Raw genomic sequence first — 21372 nt, forward strand, 5'->3', positions numbered from 1 at the left:
TGTATGTTTATCAATGTATTGTTTTCATTAAGTTCTGTATAAAATATAATCTCATTGGGACACACTGTGTCTTTTTCTTGAATAAATTATAATCAAGTTCATTTTTGTTTTATATTTCAGATCGATCAGTAAAGATGGGCAAGTAGCCATCAGCCGAAGCTAGACCACCACCAGATGGCCTCTCGCCTATCGCAGTATGGTGGCCATAGCAATGATCCCCAAACTCTATGGTCAAAACAACAGCAACAACAGCAGCAGCATCCTCACCCGCATCAACAACCCCAACCCCATCAACACCAGCCCCACCACCACCACCACCACCACCACCCTAATGCCCGCAGTGACCCACCATCCTATCAAGTCATTAAAAGAGATGAACTCGATCATCGGCCAGTTTCGGTAACAAGTCATACCTCAAGTGAGACTGAAGATTCCCAAAACCGTGACAGTCTAACCACTGTTCTTTTACCATCATCCCCCCTGGCTTCCTCGATAAAGTTGAACAAGAGGGACCAGGTTTCCATTGACCTCTCTTCCTTGCCGGACATCAGCACAGAGCGGGCCCGTTTCAGGACTCTTGAAGAGAGCCGGCGTCAAATTTTTACAAAGCGTTTCCCCAGTGCGCCTTACAAACCGATCAAAGCCCTCACACGGAGGTCGTTCTGCGCGTTGTTCTGGCAAAGTGTGCTCATCTTCTTTGGTGCTTTGCTTGCCTTTTTCCCCGTCTATCTATTTCTCCTTGCTTTCTTTCCGATCTGCGTGTTCCTCAAGATGGTGCTGGCTTCTTGCTGTTGTTGCTGCCAGGACTCCCATGTGTGCACCTGCTGCTGTGCCACTCATTTGACCGCACAGGAGAAGATGTGGTTGCGGTCACCACCTTTGAACAGTGCTGTGATCCAGAGTCTGCTGGTTGTGGAGCATGGCCTGGACACACCGACCATCAAAGACCTTCTCTACACTCGCTTGATTATCGCCGAGAAGCGACGCAACCAAGCATCTTTCCCACGACTGGTTCAAAAAGTTGTGCCTTACTGTACGGGCTACGCATGGGTGTACGATGACGATTTTAACTTAGAGAATCACATACACACTCTTTCGGACTTCATCCACACGGAAGAGGAATTGCAGGACTTTGTTTCTGAGATGGCTAGTAAGGAGTTAAATATGAACCATCCTTTGTGGGAGGTGCAGATCATCCATAACTTTGGTCCATGCAGGGAAACAATAATCCTCTTCCGTATCCACCCCTGCCTCACGGACGGTACCAGCCTTGTTCATGTGTTCTTGAAAGCTTTTGTCGATAACCAGCCTAATTTCAGCCCAATCCGGCAGGTGAAGAGAGGTCGCATTTGCATGAATTATCTATCTGGCTTTCTATTAGGACCATTAATATTCTTACGCAAATGGCTCTGTACAAAATCAGACTTCAATCTGCTCCATGGGAACCACGTACATCTGTCCGGCCGGAAAATTGTGGCCTGGTCACAGCCGTTCAACTTGTCCGTGGCGACCCGTGTGAAACAGATTGCGAGATGTACTTTGAACGATCTATTCATGTCACTTGTAGCTGGTGGTTTGCGCTCATATCTACAACAGAACGGCATCGGTAATCCGTACAACCTGAAGTGTATTATTCCTGCCAGTCTGAAAACACGCACGAACAACATGAGTGCCCACTATGTGTTTATCAACAGCTCCATTCCAACCAACACCGAGGGTGCCATCCCCCGCCTCTGGAGAGTAAAGTGCACCATGAACAAGTTTAAGTCATCGTCAGAGCACCTTGTGCTGAATGGAGCGACATGGATTACGAGTCAAATGCTGCCTGAGAGTTGGCACAATCGTATATGGTCAGGTATTAATAACCATTGCACGTGCTTGGTGTCTAATATGGCAGGACCCGAAAATATGCTGACCTTGGATGCTAAAGTAATACGCAGCATCATGTATTGGATGCCGACACCTGACCAAGTGCCCATATCTGTGTCTTTTTTCACCTATGCTGAACAATTACGAATGTCTGTGATAGGGGACCGTTCTGTGCTTCCCAACCCAGAGTTCCTCACCAAGTATTTTGTGTTTCAGGTTAGTAGTTCAAAACTTTTTTTCTATTAGTTCTTGAAACTCCTTTGCCTGAAGTTTTATGTGTACCTTTTTTACGTTTTTTTTTTTTTTTTTTTTAGATTTGCGACGTTTTTTGCAGTTTCTTTTTATTTCAGATGTAACATTTTCATGACCAAACAAGACGTAGGCAAAGTACAAGGCACATGTCGTTTCACACAAACGCGTACCTGTTGCACTTGTGGGTTTTGTCAGTGATCGAATAATGTCCTTTTTATATACGTGCACGGTGGCTATTCTTTCATTCATTTTATCATCACTTTTCCATGTGTATTCCCATTGATTTGTACTGTTGCATTTTTAGTGGCTGTTGATTGACTGTTTAACTTAGGCGAATAAAACTCATGTATAGAAACACAATGGAGACTTTTTACGATTTTAAAGGCGGAGAGAAGTTCTTCCCAAATATTTGAAATGCAATGACGGGTTAACAACTAAAAGTTTCACTTAATATCCTTGGTTTTTGGTTTGTTTTTAAGTGAACTTAGTGTTTTGTTTAGCTAACTTTAAACATAATATCTTAGAGTTAACATTTTGGTGCTAATGAAGAAAGTGATCCGCGCTATTTTTTAAATCGCATTTCCACGTTTAATTAAAGTTTAATATGTTTTTTTTATTATTCAATTGTAAGGGGTCAAGTACAGAATAGGTACAAAACACCCTCCCCTCCCCATGTTAAGAATGGCTTTTTAAATAATAACGTTATTATTTCAGCACGGATCACTCTCTGCATGAGTACCAACATTTTTCTGTACAATTTTAATATTAAAAAAAAAAACAATATTGTCCGTTTTTAATGTCCCAATTTTTTTAAACAATTATTTCCTTTGTATTTTCTATTGCAATGGGTGTTCAGTTACTTTTGTTTGCTTAAATTATACAAATACTTAGGTAATCCTTTATTTCTTTTTTTTTTAAACAATTCTAACACAAACAACAACACAATGAATCAGCGAACGAACCGGAAGTTGATGACAGCTGGGAGTATAAACGTGTTAATTAATTATGATAATAGAATCGCTTTCAAACAAAAACACAAACCAAAAAATGTTTTTCTTCTTCCAATTTATTAAAAGTCGTCTTATTTTAACGTGTTTTTCTTACAAATAAGTGTAGCTTAACCCTGTCGAGTTAAAAAAAAAATACTGATTTAGACATAAATATACAACAGATAACCATAACCAAAGACAAAAAAATTAGAAAGATGTTTTCTCAAGACAGTAAAAGACAATATTATTTCGAAATCACTACTTGTTTAGAACATTTTTTTCTCAATCCGACGAGTAGTCTAGTATTGTTATAAAGCCGGCTTTTCTCCTCTTCTGATGAAAAGCATTTAGCGGCTCTTTTTCTACTTTCCTCTCATTTTTGTCACTATTGATCTGATAATTTAATAAAGTTTTTTTGTAATTTTCATTCTTCATGTTTTTAATTTAATTTATTAACTGCTCCTTTTAATGGGATAGAGCTTTCACTATCTTGATGACTTTGTCTTATTAAAGATAATATTATTCTTGATACATTTATTATACATATATATATATATATATATATATATATATATATATATATATAGAGAGAGAGAGAGAGAGAGAGAGAGAGAGAAAGAGAGAGAGAATGGTAATTAGTAAAAACATGAAGAAAGTGTTCAATACTATTGCAGAGCAAATATACATTTTTTTTATATATATTTTTATTACCGCAGATAAAATGGTAATAATGATATATATATATATATATATATATATATATATATATATATATATATATATATTAATACTTATATATGTATATAAACAGATCTATCTATCTATCTATCTCTCTTTATATATATATATATATATATATATATATATATATATATATATATATATATATATATATATGTATATAGTAATTTATAAAATATATATAGCGATTAAGCTACACTGAATATTCCGCATTTCATCCACTCTAGGACTCTTCAACGGAAACTACACAAAATCGTTAGACACATAAACAACTCTAATAAAATCTTTGTAAAAGCAGATAAAACTTTTATAAAATAGATAAGCAAGAATATAACAAACTAATCACAGAAAACATTACAAAAAACTACAAAAAAACTAGACACAAAGTAATGCGACTACATAGATATAATAAATACTGAAAGTAAACAAATTACCGATAAATTAAAAATTAGCGATAAAGTTGTCAAATTGAAACCTAGAGAGGCATACATTCTGCTTAAAGACCACAAATGGGACTTTAATAATAATCCCAGCACCCGCCTGATAAACCTAACTAAACCAGAAATAGGTAGAATTAGCAAAACAATACTTTCTAGAGTAAACAAACAAATCAAACAAGACCTAGAAATAAACCAGTGGACAAATACTACCGAAGCAATCACCTGGTTTAAAAATATAGAAAACAAAGATAAATGTACGTTTATACAGTTTGACATCATAGACTTTTATCCCTCGATATCTGAAGAACTTTTTAACATTGCCCTAGAATTTGCCGAGGCATACACTGATATATCCTCGGAAGAAATCAACATCATAAAAAATGTAGAAAATCAGTTCTAATAAATAACAATAACTAATGGATAAAAACTAAAATGAAAAATTCGTTTGATTTGGCGATAGGTGCCAGGGATTCTGCAGAGGCATCAGATCTTGTGGGATTATTCATTCTATATACCTTCACAAACATATTTGATACTACGTATATCGGCCTATATAGAGATGACGGACTAGCTATAATAAAAATCTCCAACAAAATCAAGGGAGATAACTTTAAGAAAATCATACACAAGGAAATGAAAAAATTAGGCCTAAAAGCAACATAAAAATAACAAACTTCCTGGACGTCACGTTAAATTTAGATAAAAACACATATGAACCCTACTTAAAAGATAATGCTACTCCAATATACGTAAACCCTAAGTCCAATCACCCAAAATGCAGATGAAAATGCATTTAACAGGTCAACCAATCAAATGTTAAAAACAAAACTTGGCAAGAAATTTCTAGATCTTATTGAAAAACACTTTCCCGCAACCAACCCCTTACACAAAATCTTCAATAAAAATACCTTAAATTATCCTACAGTTGTTGCGAAAATTTAGAGATGATAATTAAAGCACATAATAACAAAATATTAAATAAAAACAATGTAAACAAAAATAAAATAAACAATAAAAAAGTAGACACCATGACAAAAATAAAACTAACACTAGCAGAAATAATAATAATAATAATAATAATAATAATAAAAATAATAATAATAATAATAATAATAATAATAATAAACCAACCCCGGACAAGAACAACCATACTATAAATAAAAAATACCAATAACGAACAAGATAAATGCAACTGTAGACACCGCACACTTTGCTCAGTTCAAAATAAATGTCTAACCAAAAGCGTAGTTTATCAGGCAACAATATTTGCAAAAGAAAACCCGAATTACAAGAAATATTACGTAGGTATGACTTCCTTAGATTTCAAAACTCGATACTATGACCACAAAAGTACATTCAACAATAAAAAACACTGTATAAAAACAACACTAGCGAATAAATACCGGGAACTCAAAGAAAGCGGACATTCGCCGGTAGTCGAATGGAAAATAATAAGACAAGCTACCACGTGTAGGGACCTAGACGACCCATGTAGATTATGCCTTCATGAAAAATTTGCTATCATGTACTTTAAAGAATCCTGACATCTATTAAACTGTAGAAGAGAAATAGCAAATAACTGTGTTCACAAGATAAAATTTACTCTAGGATAGCGATACAAAATAGTTTTAAAACTAACTAAAACAATAGAAAATAAACAAATAAATAAATTAAATAAACAAAAATATACATAAACGATCACACATATATGTATGTATATATATATGTGTATATATATGTGCATATATGTATGTACACATATATATATTTATATATAAACTAACAATAAAAAAAACACTAACCTAGTTTTAAAACAGATCCTTTGTCCGATAAATGCATGCCCATTGGCTGATAGGAAGGGTGCGGTGGATACTAGAAAGCTGATTGGCTAACTAAAATCTCAATAGAAGAGAAGCATATAAAAACGATAAACAACCAGAGAATTCGTGCATAAGCCTGAGGAGTCCTAGAGTGGATGAAACACGGAATATTCAGTGTAGCTTAATCGCCATATATATTTTATAAATTACTAACTAGCTCTACCTACGTATTGAGCACTTTTGAAGTAAATACTTAAAGTTTACGCATAAATCTATACTTTCGTATATTAATTTTATGTGAGTAAATTAAGTAGTTATATATATATATATATATATATATATATATATATATATATATATATATATATATATATATATATATATATATATATATATATGTATAATGCTCCCTATCTTAGGTTGAGCAGATTATGAAGTGATATACAAATTACCATTAACGTATGAAGCGATGTTCTTTGTGTAAAACGAATTGAGATTAGGTATTTGGACAATGTCAAAACATTGTTAATTCACTGCTCGCATAGCAGCAGCCATATAGTGCAACGGTTAGAAGCTCCTACTGTCGTTTGGGCAATCGGGTTTCGATTCTGGTTTGAGGTAGTTGCTTGTCTAGCCACACTGATAAGCTGTGAAACAGCGAAACAGTACTGTATATGGATGACTATATATATATATATATATATATATATATATATATATATAGATCGATTTTTTTGTAGAATTTTTAACGATAATTGAACACAGTCATTAGTTATTAGATCTTAGAAAATATATTCCTTAGAAGATCGCCCATATTTTTTTGACGTAAGCAAATAAACAAATATTATTTATTTATTTATTTATTTATTATTTTGGACTCATAGAACGGTAATCTACGAACACGCATTTTGCGGTACTACCGCTCGTTAGTGTAGCTTGACTGTTCTATGATTCTAGATTAACACACTCGACCATAGAATTATGGTTGAGGTTCGAATCCTAGAACAGTCAATAGCACATAAAGTAATCTAGGACCTCGTGGCGTAACGGTTAACGCCCTCGGCCATATATATATATATATATATATATATATAATTTTTTTAACAAAATTTGATGCTAGAATAATTATCTTTGTTTTTTTTTTGTTTTTGTTTTTTTCTTTGTTTTATATTTTTTGTTTTGTTTTCAATAAATAAACACAATATAAATTAAATATTTCGGCTGAATAATAAATTTTCTAGTATCGAATTCGTTTTCAAAAATGATTTCTTCTTTTTTCGTATAACAGTGCTTTCTGACATAAAAATATTCGATCTATTATATATATATATATATATATATATATATATATATATATATATATATATATATATATATATATAGCAATAAATTTGGCTCATTCATTATGTATGAATCAGATGATTTTATTGTTGGCATGTATTTTTTCAAGACCTTTCTAGAAAAACATTGGACATTTACAGGAAGGGTCACGTGAAGATTGTTAACATCCTAACTGAAAGTGTTTTCTGTGCAATGAACTGGATTCGAACTTGGCACCCTCACCCAAGGTCTCAGAGTCACCGTCACCTCGGATAAACTTGACACTATTAAAAGCCAAATTTACTCCTCACTAAATCTTTACCGTTGTCCTTGTATAGTTCATTTCAGAGTTCCACATTCCCAGACATTACCTCCTCCTTTGTAAAGAAATTGCTGATCTATTGCTAGTCGCCTGTGGCGCTTTCACTGAGTAAAGAACAGTGCCCGTTCTTTATTTTTGTACCCAACCAGAGTACCTTGTGTCGCATCTTGCTGCTTTGGCAATCAAGTAAATCTAACTGTTGGCTTTTGTGTATTTTTGTTCCTTCAATTCAACTTTCAGCCCTGAATATGATTAATGAGACAATTGGATCCGTTGACATTAATTGAACTCTGCAGAGGTAGATATCGATCACCTCAGTGACTCCTTTCTCTGGTCTTAATCAATCCATCTATAATTTGCATCGGCCGCAGAGCAAAGGTTATGCATCTTCCTTTTTTTTTTTTTTTTGTTTCCCATCAAAATAAAACAAATTTATCTCTTTCAAATCAAATACTTAAAATTGGAAGAGGGAATTAATTTGTTTTTTTTTTATTTATTATTATAGTTTTACATCGATCAAAATTACTAAAAACAATAATATATATATATATATATATATATATATATATATATATATATATATATATATATATATATATATATATATATATGATGGTCCCCGTTTTCTATTTACAAAATTTTAGTTAAGGTTTTCTCTTTTCATCCTTATGTAGTAAAATTCTGTTTTAAAATTGAAGACTTTAGCGAAATCGGCTTATGCAAATGCTAAGTCTATTTCTATTTAACAATTTATATATATATATATATATATATATATATATATATATATATATATATATATATATATATATATATATATATATATATATAAAAGGCGTTCGAAAAGTAATGCTTCCTATTTGTTTTATTCCACCAGATCATAGATGTTATGATGACTAAACTTACGCATTCATAACCTGAAAATATAATCTCTTTATTTCAGATATTGACGGTGTTGCAAATATTGACGGCAAATATTGACTCTTAGAAAGCAACTTCTGTCATGGGCATGCATCAGAAGCAGAGATGCATCATTGAATCCCTCGGAAAAATGCATTGAGAATGGTGATGACTATGTAAAAAAAAAAATTCTGGAGCACAGAAAGTCGCTCGTTTTAATAGTACCACTCTCGTCTTCGAAGCTCTTTCAGTAAAAAAAAACTATAGGAGGCTTTACTTTTGGGACGACCCTCGTATATATATATATATATATATATATATATATATATATATATATATATATATATATATATAAAGAGAGAGAGTGAGAGAGATGATTTTTCCTTCTAGAAAGAGACATGATAGCAATAAAAACACAGACGCCGTATATACATGCACTACGGTCACACTAATTGCCAATACCTAAATCGTTTATCATTTCCTTTTCGTAACAGTTATTTTATACTCATTCAATATGTAAATAATTTCGGGGTGGGGGAGGGCTTCCAGCACTTTCATTGGCTGCTCAGATTCGTTTCACCGTTTAATAAATTGTATTGTTTCGAACACTTTCACAATGATTTTACTAAAATTCAATATGGCTTCCCTCCTTACTCATTTCGACAAAAACATAGAAACCTTCATTTATTATCACACATCGCAATACGACACAAACTTTCTGACTTATTACCGCGAACAATACACAGTCTTATTACTTTCTTTAAAACTGTTCATTTTCACTGAATACATCGATTTCCATGTTAACCAGATTTACTCATTCTTAAACGCCCGTAGGTAAATAATAAAGTTGTTTTTTTTTTGTTGTTTTTTGCCACTGGCCACTAGCCAGTTTCACAGGAATACCATCTTAACAATTTTACTGTCTGTTTTTCTTAATTAATCACTTACGTTGCAACTATTCTTTTCATATCGTAAAAAAAGACAGAAACATCCTCATTTCTTTTTCATATAATGGACAAAATAATCACGTTTCATATTATTTTTTTGGGGGGGGGATCAGTAAGATTAAGTATTAACCACTCGCTTGTTGCCGATATCATTTTTTCATAACTTATACCAAACCGTTTAGGAAAATTATTTTTTCCATCAATTTTACAACTAGTAGGCATTAATCAGATGTGACTTTTAAAGCACAAGTAACAACTGACGTAAATGTAAACAAACACAGACAGAACTTGATTTTCACTCATCTTTCTATTAAAAATTATTTAATTTTGCGATTTTATTCTTTGCCCTAAAACTGATTGTCGTATATATTATTGAGAAAAATTTTAATTTTCCTCAGAAACAATTGATAAACTTGTACTCCTTACATTTTTTTATAAATTCACGGTAACTGACAAAAGATTTGGTTTAGTTGTTTTGGTTTTACAACATATCAACTCTTTTCAGGTTATTTAATGCCGAATCCAGTGATTTTGAAGAAAAATTTTTCATAGAATATATTTTTTTTTTCAAGTCGGTTTCTATTTAACCCATAGTTGGGATCCTAACAGGTACTACCCCTCTGGGTCAGAGTGGACCTGGGAGCAATGAGAATTAAAGGGTGGCTCCATACTCCCCAAACCATGCAAGCTGGGGCCTCACCATCGGATATAGTTTTAGGTCATATCCAGGACCAACTTACAAAAGAACTGATTGCCTACTTCAGCTTTCTAAAATATTAACATTTTAATTATAATATACTTATATTATATTATATCATATTATATTATATTATATTATATTATATTATATTATATTATAATATACTTATATTATATTATAATATATTATAATATGCTTTGTAATATTTTACGAAACCTGCATTTTTCATGAAAACTCCATTTTATATATAAATTCATATAATTATGAATAAATTCATGAAATTCTTATTCGTTGATTTTTACGATTTTTATTAACAACACACACTTTACAAATGGCTACACTATAGGAACGTTGTTTTAAGGTGCCCATAATGTACACATAATATTAGTTTCGCATTTTCATTATTTTCATACGCTGAAATAAACAAAAATTTATGGGGGTCCTTGAATTCAATCAAATCAATAATTGCCTCAGTCTAGTAGGACTCCTTAAGCAAGGAAAGATTAGCGATAACGAAAAACAAACAGTTTTAGCATTTTAAGATACTTATTTACAACTGATTCTTAAACAAAGAAAGATTAAAGATAACGAAAAATAAATAATGTCAGCATTTAAAAATACTTATTCCAGACATATTTATCATTTATCGTTTACTCACTCTAGGAAGAATTTTCAATGAAAGATTAGAGGCAACAAAAATTGAATGGTTTCTACATTTTAAACTACTTTTTCTAAGATTTACTTCTTTTTTGGAAACTAGGTTGCGCTTACTGCTCTTTTAACGGAAAACTCAGAGTCTGACAGTTTCATTTTTCATCATCGAGGGGGAAAAGTAATATGAAACGAAAATAGGAATTATATCTTTTGCCCAAAGCTCTGAAATAACATTCTTAATTTACCTAAGGCTTCACAAAACAAAAGAATTACAATTTCATTAATTTACGAAACTAACACAGGAAATGCATTTTCTTTGCTACTACTCTGAAATAACACACATAAATTATATTAAATGTTTCCAGTTCACTTGTACATAAAAACACAAAACAAGGTTCCAGGTTAATTTTCCATTGAGGAAGAGTGCAAACGTACTAGCAAACATAAAAAAAAACCGGAACAATTCAATTAGTTAACATACGGGTTGTACTAGCATACATAAAAAATAGAATTACAAAGATATAATATAAATATATTTAAAATAGGAACCTACCAAGATAATCAAAAGCTCAATATACTAGAGAGAGCAAGTGATCTTCATTGTGAATATTATTGAATACAGCATTATTTATTTGATTTTTCACATTTTCATGAAGCTTATATGCTGTAGTTCACATTTTGATTGTTTAAGCTTGGATTCCAAATTCTTCTTTTCGTTTCACGGATGACATCTTCAGGAATTAATTGACTTGCTAATTGGTTGATTGATTGATTTTCATTCGTTATTCTGTTGGAATTGCTTTTTATTTTTCAAAAACAATTATATATATATATATAATAAAATATTTATATTTAAAAAATTCAGAAATACTGGAGGAACTTAAAATACTTCAAGACAAGTTTGTAATAGTTCCGATTGATAAAGCGGCAAACAATATAGCTTTTATATGTAAAAAATATTATACACAACGTTTATTGACAGAAGTAGGAATTATAGGTAACGTTTCAGATACCTATAAAGTAAGTAATATTAATTTAGATAGCATTATTCTGAATAATAGTATTATTAGTGAAAAAGTAGGATTAAAGTTAGAAGACAAACACAAAAATCTTCCATGTATATGTTGGATCCCTAAAATGCATAAAAATCCAGTTAGTGCTAGATTTATTGTAGGTTCAAAGACGTGCATCACTAAACCTTTAAGTAAAGCTATATCTAAAATATTTAAATTAATTATAAATCAAATAAATAATTTTCACCTGAAAAGAAAATTCTATAGTAATATAAATTTATTTTGGGTAGTAAATAATTCCCAACCAGTGAAAGAAAAATTAGATAAAATAAATTCCAGAATAAAAGCAAAACCTATAGCTACTTATGATTTTAGTACGCTATATACTAAAGTTCTGCACGAAAAACTTATAAAAGAATTAAATGATACTGTAGATTTAGTTTTTGAAGGTGGAAAAGGTAAATATATAGACTTTTCAAACTCTAAAGCTTTCTGGTGTAAAAATAAAAATAGAAAAACTAGCGTTTCTAAAGGTATTTTAAAAATACTTGTAAGTCATCTTATTAAAGAATGTTGTTTCAAATAGGGAATAAAATATTACTCCAAACGATAGGTATCCCAATGGGATTGGATCCTGCACCATTTTGGGCAAATTTGTATTTACATAGACTCGAGTATATATATATATATATATATATATATATATATATATATATATATATATATATATATATATATATATATATATATATGTGTGTGTGTGTGTGTGTGTGTGTGTCATCACTATTAAAAACTGATATATCTAAAACATATAACTTTCATGGGTGTAGGAGATTTATAGATGACCTTATATGTATAAACGATAATGATGAATTCGAAAAAAATAAACATCTTATATATCCAAACGAATTAAAATTGAATTGTGAACACAGAGGACAACAGGCTACATTTCTGGATTTAGATATAAAAATTGAGGATGGGATTTTTCTTTATAAAATATTTGATAAAAGAAACGCTTTCCCCTTTCAAATAGTACGTATGCCGCATAAAGATAGCACCTGCCCTGTTTTTATGTTTTATGGAGCCATTATGTCAGAGTTTTTGAGAATAGCTCGCGTTACTTTAAAATTAACAGATTTTATACCACCAGTTTCTAGCTTAGTAATAAGGATGATAAAACAAGGTGGGGATAAAAATAAAATATTTAAACAGTTAAATAAAGCATTGGTTCGTTATCCTGATGCTTTTGAATCGTTTAAGATTAACCAGACTATAAAGGAAATCCAAAACTATATTAGCAATGTATAAAATGTATTTATAATTACATATAATAAATTTATATATGTGTATATATATATATATATATATATATATATATATATATATATATATATATATATATATATAATAAAAAAATTTATATATGTAAAAATATTTTTAATCTTTATATATCTAATTTTAAATAAATAAGAATGTAAATATACTAAATACTAAACATAGTGGAGGTGATAAGCAGTTAAATGGATTAATCCTAATCTTATAAATACAAGACTGATAAATTAGAAAATACATCCATTTTTAATTTGGAAATTGATGAATCAAACAGGTAAGAAATTCTTTTTATATATGAAAAGGTTAGTAATTGCAATTAAGAATAGGAAATTGGATCAAATGTTTGTAACATGTATTCTTCTTAAGATTAAGGGAGGTGGTGTTTGATCAACACTGCTGGGAGCCATGATTTAATATACTGTTTTGTTTTTAAATCCCCGAAAGTGTTTCATGGTAAACAACTGATGATCCCTTAAAAAATAAATTATCAGTACTATAGTAAATTCGAGAGCGAGTTGATGCAGTGATTGCAGGTGATTAAATGACTTACTGACTAGATGTTTTTCTAACGAATCATAAAAAATATTTTTTTTGTATAGTCTTAAAGGTTAAAAACTTCAAAGACTATATATATATATATATATATATATATATATATATATATATATATATATATATATATATATATATATATATATAATTTATACTAACCATTGATGCAGTTTTAATAATATTTATCTTCTGATAAAAATCAATGAATTAAATTTTATTCCTTGTTTGAATTTGATGGATCAATAAATATTGAAATTTTTTTTGTAGAAAGAAGTCACCACTTATCAAGGCCCAGAGGTCCTTCGAGTATAAGGGTTAAAGAGTGTACAGTAGTCAATAGGAAAATATTGTAGTAATCATTAGTAGTGGAAATTTGGTAAATTGGATTACTTAAGACGACGGCTCATCAAGAACTTGTTTATGCTGGACTTGAAGACGATCACATTGTAGTTAGTTGGAAAGCAGGAAAACGGAACAGAGTTCCACAGGCATGCAGTTCTAAGAAAGCTTTGTTCATGGAATCTATGTTTAGGTTTAGGCACAGAAAAAGAGTGGGGGAAATTATTGATAGTGGTTTCAGCTAGACTTGTGTTTTTTGTGAAAGTTAGGCCAGGAGGGACCATAGATTGGAGCTCAGACAAGCACTTGCCTTAGCAACGGATTAGATGATTAGATGTTCCATTTTAGATCAGGAGTAAAGGTCAAACCCAGAAGCTTGTCAAAACATGGAACCTCCTCAAGTCGAGAGTCATTCATTTCAATTGATGGCAGACAGGAATCAGAGCATTGATGACGTAAAGATGGAAGCTTGGTTTCAGATGCATTAAAATTAAGCAGCCACCTCTTTCCCCATTGTACCATGTGCTCAATGCTCAAGATCAGAGGCGAGAGAATCAGAGAGAATTTGGTCGTTTATGGCCTTTGAAGTGTTGCCATGAATGGTAGATCGTCAGCATAAATGCCTACAAATGATCTTAGGATCAGATTTGGGAGATTATTGATGTAGATCAGGAAGAGAATTGGGCCCAGGATGAACCCCTGAGGGACTCCAGCATTAATACTGTGAGCTTCTGATTTTTGCCCATCAACCATTACTCTTATGAATCTATCAGAGAGAAATGATTTAATAATTGAAAAGACATTTCCAGCTATATTGTAAATGGAGATTTTGTAAATTAGACCTTTATGCTATACCCTATCAAAGGCCTTTCATATATCAAGAGCAATTGCCCTAGAAAGGAATTCTCCATCGAGAGATTTGCTAATCCTATGAGATATTACTGATAGCACATCTGCTGTAGATCTATCAGAACGGAAGTCATATTGCATGTCATTGAGGAGGTTATTTTTGTTGAAGTGGCTGACTACTTCTCTATTTAATACAGATTCCAGCAACTTACTCATGATGCACAAGAGACTTATTGATCTGTACTGAGAGAGAGATGGCCGATTACCTAAATTATTAAATAGAGGACATACTGATAAGGTTTTCTAGGGTGTTGAGAAGCAATTCTCCTTAAGACAATGCTTAAACAGCTTTGTAAAGATGGGAGTTAGTTCTGGTTGAAGCTTTTTCAGCACTATAATAGGAATGCCATCAGGGCCAGTTGCTTTACTGGAATCAAGGTTTTTGATTAGCTTGGAAACGTCATGCACAGATATTTGTATGTCACATAGCGTTTTTTTAGACACAAGAGGAAATTTGAGGGGTTGGCGGCCTTGATAACATTGGGTAGAATTAGCGGCAAAGTTCTTGGCAAAGAGTTTGGCTTTGTCCGACGCTGAGGAGATTACCTCAGGTTCATTGATGATGGTTGGGATAGACACATACTTCTATTCAGGACCCTGTTTGTTATTTGCCAAAATTGGTGGGAACCAAGCCACTGCTCAGCTACTTTGGACTTGACAGACTGAGCATACAACTCTCTACCGTTCTTTATTACTCTTTTACATTGGTTTCTGGCAGTCCTGAAGGTTGCTTTAGTCTCAGTATATCTATTATGTTGGAAGCATTGGAAATAGTGATTTCTGTGTGCAATGGCAGCATCACATTTTGGAGAAAACCATGGCTAGCTATTAGGTTTTTGCTGGAATGTTTTTGAGGATATGAAGCGGTCTATACTTACAATTAACCATTCCATCAGGTCTGGTACTATAGAGGACATGTTCTTTTTTATTTAATCTTATTTTCTTCATGTATTTTCCCTATGTGCATATATATATATATATATATATATATATATATATATATATATATATATATATATATATAGTTAAAGAGGGCATGATTACAGGAAATTGGAAGGTTATATCTATAAACTGGGATGATAGGAATAGACCAATCAAATGAAGTCACACTCTGCTAGCAACCAATCAGAAACCGGAATCACTCCATAAAATGTACCACAGCTTTTAGATCTGTTTCCCGATGATTGTGTTACGAATGGTTACAGCCCACTTGGGAATGCTGATCATGTAGTGATAATAGTTGAAATCGCCCTAAAATCTAGAGCCAAAACAGAAGAACCATTGCTCAAAACAACGAGATATTATAAAAAGACTCACTGGGAAGCCATCAGGGATCTCATCAGAGACACTCTGTAGTGAAATATCTTTTCACTTCCTGTGGAAGTTTTATAGCAAGCCCCACTCTCTTCATTGGTATACTTCTACTTGTGCAGCTGCCATCGTGCAAAGCAGCATGCGTATCGCAGATTTAACCGACATAAGTCCAGTTCAAACAGACAGAAGTATATAGAAGCCAGAAATAACTGTAAGAAAAAGAAATAGCGACAGCTAAGAGAGAATTTACGGAAACCACCAAAACATGCATCGAAGCACAGAAAGTGACTTCCGGAAAATCTACAACAGTGTAGTAAATAATGGGCAATCAACAATTCCCCCACTATCCAACAATCATAAGGTTGTTTGCTCAGCAACCGAGAAGGCTAACATGCTTGCCAGTCGGTTTGCCTCCAACTCCACACTGGACCCTACTAACCTCCCCCTCCCTGACTTTCCTTTACGGACAGAGGCCACACTAGACGATCTGAAAATCACCCCTTCATGCTATCATAAAAAATCTTGACAGTTCAAAAGCATGTGGACCTGATCTCATCCCAGCTGTGTAATTAAAAAAGTGCTCCGCCAAAGTAGCTCCGGTTCTCTCCAAACTTTAAAACAAATGCCTTAATGAATCTTGCTTTCCTGCCTGTTGGAAAACTGCTTCTGTGGTACCAGTTTACAAGAATTCTGGCGAAAGAACTGACCCAGTAAATTATCGCCCCATTAGCCTTCTCCCACTTTTCGCCAAAATATTTCAGCTCATAATTAACCAAGCTCTAGTCCATCACCTTACAGATGCTAAACATCTGACCGACCAACAATATGGATTTAGGCAAGTCCGTTCTACGGCAGACATCCTAACTGTAATCTCTGAGCGTATATACCATTCACTTGACTAAGCAGGGGAGGGTAAAGCGGTAACTCTAGATAGAACTAAGGCTTTTGACAGGGTATGGCATGAACGTCTTCTCAGGAAAATCAGATCATACTGTATCACTGGAAGAATACTTAACATAATTAAATCCTTCTTAGATAAGAGAAAAATTCAGGTTGTCCTCGATGGTCGTACATCTAAACAATATGATATAAATGTGGGAGTGCCCCAGGGGTCTATCCTTGGACCTCTATTATTCCTGATATTCATAAATGACCTCCCTGAAAAAATTGTTTCTGAGATGGGTATATATGCTGATGACACCACACTCTATAACAGACACGACAGGAAAACAAATGAACACATATCTAGAGAAATGGCAGAAACACTAGAGGACGACCTCCAATCTGTAGTGGAATGAGGACAAAAATGGATGGTCACATTCAATGTTGCCAAGACTAAACTTGTTACGTTCAATAACTGCAAGAAACCTTCTCTACCACCAATAGCAATGGCCAAAGACTCTTTATCTGAAAGTATATCTTTTAAACTCCTTGGCCTAATGTTCACAGGAAACATGAGTTGGAACAATTAAATTGAAAGCATTGCCAGGACCGCTGCGAAGAAGATAGGCTCTCTCTACCGTGCTAGAAAACTACTAAAACCCGAAAGTATCCTGTACTTCTTCAAGGCCACCATTCGCTCATGTACGAAGTATTGCTGTCATATTTGGGCTGGTGCATCTGTTACTAGTTTCTCGCTCCTAGACAAGGTTCAAAAGAGAGTCGCCAACCTAATAGGTCCTGAACTGTCATCTACACTTCAGCCTCTGTCTCATCGACGAAATGTAGCATCCCTCTGCCTTTTCTACAAGTACTTTAATGGTGAATGCTCCAATGAACTGCAAGCACTTGTACCCCCTTGACGTAAATACCCCCGACAAATCCGACAAGCAACAAAATCTCACCCCTTCACAGTTGAGATCCCTAGATGTAAGAGAGCCTTCTACTCCAGTAGTTTCTTCCCCAGAACCACTAGACTTTGGAATTCCCTTCCAGGTTCCTGCTTTCCCAACTGTACTGACATGCAGAAGTTCAAGTGTAGCATGAACCGACATCTTGCTGCCCAATTCCTAATATAGATGTCCCTAATAGTAGCCCCCTACATCAAAGTGGCAATGTGTCTTGTTTGGGGTGAAAATGTAATTAATATATATATATATATATATATATATATATATATATATATATATTGTTGCAATATTTTTGATATAATTAAAGAGGGCATGATTACAGAAAATTGGAAGTTTATATCTATAAACTGGGATGATAGGAATAGACCAATCAAATGAAGTCACGCTCTGCTAGCAACCAATCAGAAACCGGAATCACTCCATAAAATGTACCACAGCTTTTAATTTTTATGTAGATTATATGTAGATTCTCTAACCTTCCCTTCTCTATAGGACCCCTATCCACACACACACACACATGCGCACACACACACGTGCACATTTTTATATATATATATATATCTATATATGCTAGCTGACCTTACCAGATGTTGCTCGGGAATCTTCCAAGGATACAGAAACAGTTGTAAAACCCAAAAAAGAACATTTGAAAGAATTTTACCACAGTGAACATTATGGATTACTTCATATGCATGACTTTGAATTTCAAAAATTTCACCTTTTAGCCTGGAATATACATTAAAAAATGCCTACAATTCAGTCTGGAATATACCGGCATTCATTGTTTTGGATTTAATGACTGTTTCTCTATCTTCATTCATTAAACATGGAATATCCTTTTTATGCAATCATTTTAAATTTAATTTTCAATTTATGTGCTAATAAGCGAAATTTCCAATTACCTACATTTATTTTGCTAATAACATTTCCTCCGATTAGACGAGCCATTCATTAAAAATCCATAAGGAAAAAACTGTAACTTTTGTATCAAACAATAAATTTTGTTGTGGGTTTGTGGACAGATTCGAGGTTCTTGGTCTGGTGTCATGTGGACCAACCACAACTAGGTATATTTTTAAAAGAGAAACCGATGGTTGTGCAGTGTTACTTGATTGCTTCTATCCTCTCCCATGTGTCTCCACGATCCTCCCAGTCTTCTTCAATTGACCCGGGTAGTTAATATCCTGGTTCTGAATCTGAAGAGTCTCTGACTTGGAGTTCCTGGAGTGGATGACAAAGCTGATTGCAGAACTGTTCATTCTACATATGCCTCTTGGTCATTGTCAACTCCCTTCGTTCACCTATTTCTGTCCGTTGTTTTCACGTTTGATATTTAAATCAAACTGTAGGACAGAAAGATGGTCTTTAATGACTATATCGCATTATAGCCAAGGACATGTCAAGATCTTGGACAGACATATTATGATGGATTAGTAATGCCCGATCAGCCACATGCTGGTACAGGCGGCCATAGTTGTCTATATTGTTGGCTAAAATACATTTTGCTGTCTTAATGGCTAACTTTGCATGACCATTGCTTTGAGCATAATAGGCTGATAAAGTACATTTCCATATAGCCCAGTTATTCAAAAAGGAGTCATACTCCTGGGATTCAAACGGTGGCCCTCTGTCCAAAAAGATTAATTCAGGCACAGAATTGAATTCTCAAGGTGTCGCAAGCAGTTTTGCTTCTCTCCGACATCATTAGGGCCATTTTAACTAATTGATCAGCGTACACCATAAAATTTCAGGCAATATAATTCTCCAAAGGTTAAAAATCTCAAGCTATAGATGAGAGGTCGTTCGTTGTGTGACTGGGGGAAGCCATTTTGACCACGATCCTTTCCCATTTGACAGCCTTTAATTTAGGATCACTTTCGTACATTTATATGAAGGTGGTTTGGATGACAGTGTCGGTCATTTCGCCATGATGCGGTACCTGCTGGGTGTTGTGATGCACAATCAAGGCTAAATTAAGTTTTCTAGGACGATATTTTATCTTGAATCTGTACATCAGTGTCCTTTCTTTGAAATTTAACGAGCAGGATTTCTTCATATTTTGCAAGTCCTGTTTGGAAAACATTTTTATTAGTTGCAGGTGATCGACTGTTACCAACAAATCTGGGCATCAGAGTATGAACTGTCACTTTGTTTATTTCAAACTTTTGGATACCTTTCTCAATCCTCTTCACTATTACTCTCTTTGATTCTTGAAATAAGTCTTTCATTCCAATAGAACTATCTGTTCTTTGTCCTCAATAGTTCTTGAAAGGAAGCCATAACTTCTGCTTGTGAAAAGGCATACAACACCTGGTTTATGAGTTCGAACAGGGTCTTAACCTCAGTGATATTTGTAAGGGTAAGGAAGTGAAGAAGGGCTTCTATCATTCTTTTAGTGGGTTTAACACAATTTGCAATAACCAGAAATCCTTCGAACTCCATTTTCGCAAAGTAGAAACCTGTCTAAATTAAATTGTTTGTACAGTGCCAGAAAGAAGATTCTACTGAATCATCCCATAGGAAGCTGTTATCTATGCATCAAGTTTTTCGAGCCATATACACAGTTATGTCATCAAACCGACAGGTGTATCCATTCTCTGATCATTGGAATCCTTGAGGGGTTTGAAAGTATCTATATCGGACTCATTTGGTAATGAATGTAGTAGTGTCCTGTGTGGCTAGACTATGGTATCCGTTCCATTCATCCAGCACCGTTTTTCCAGTATTACCGAAACCTGATTAAATGGGGATGAGGTGTGATGTGTTTCTATCATAGTTGCATCATTCAACTTCTGTATATCCACCATGAGCCTTGGAGACGCATCTTTTTGGCATGACCACCATGCTTAAACACCATTAGTAGGTGTGCCTACCAGTACCAGTTCTATTATCCTCAGTGCAACGTTTCTATGCACTGCTTCACATACTACCTTCCAGTGATGGGAGACAAGTATCGGTGTCTGAATTGCTGTTGGTATTACATCTGTGGTGAACTTTATCTTTAAGGATTTACCTTCCATTGTTTGCAGTGGTTGATGTGGATGTATGTTGGATGTACTTGAGTTAAAATGTACCATTAGCCATTGTTTCAGTTCACGTTTGTTGGCTT

The 21372-nt window shown here is 33.5% G+C and overlaps 1 protein-coding gene across 6 annotated transcripts in view; it reads left to right on the forward strand.

Annotated features, from left to right (window-relative positions):
• Nucleotides 1-21372, forward strand: part of LOC145248058 (uncharacterized) — a 494466-nt gene that overhangs the window by 349210 nt on the left and 123884 nt on the right. For all 6 annotated transcript variants that reach the window (XM_080109820.1, XM_080109815.1, XM_080109819.1 and 3 more), the window contains exon 3: nt 121-2085. In XM_080109820.1, the coding sequence (XP_079965946.1) occupies nt 175-2085 (1911 nt within the window). In that variant the 5' untranslated portion in view covers nt 121-174. The remainder of the gene's footprint in view (nt 1-120; nt 2086-21372) is intronic.

The sequence above is a fragment of the Euprymna scolopes genome, chromosome 26 (assembly GCF_053919585.1).
Source record: "Euprymna scolopes isolate OS-2025 chromosome 26, ASM5391958v1, whole genome shotgun sequence".
NCBI classification, from domain to species: domain Eukaryota; kingdom Metazoa; phylum Mollusca; class Cephalopoda; order Sepiida; family Sepiolidae; genus Euprymna; species Euprymna scolopes.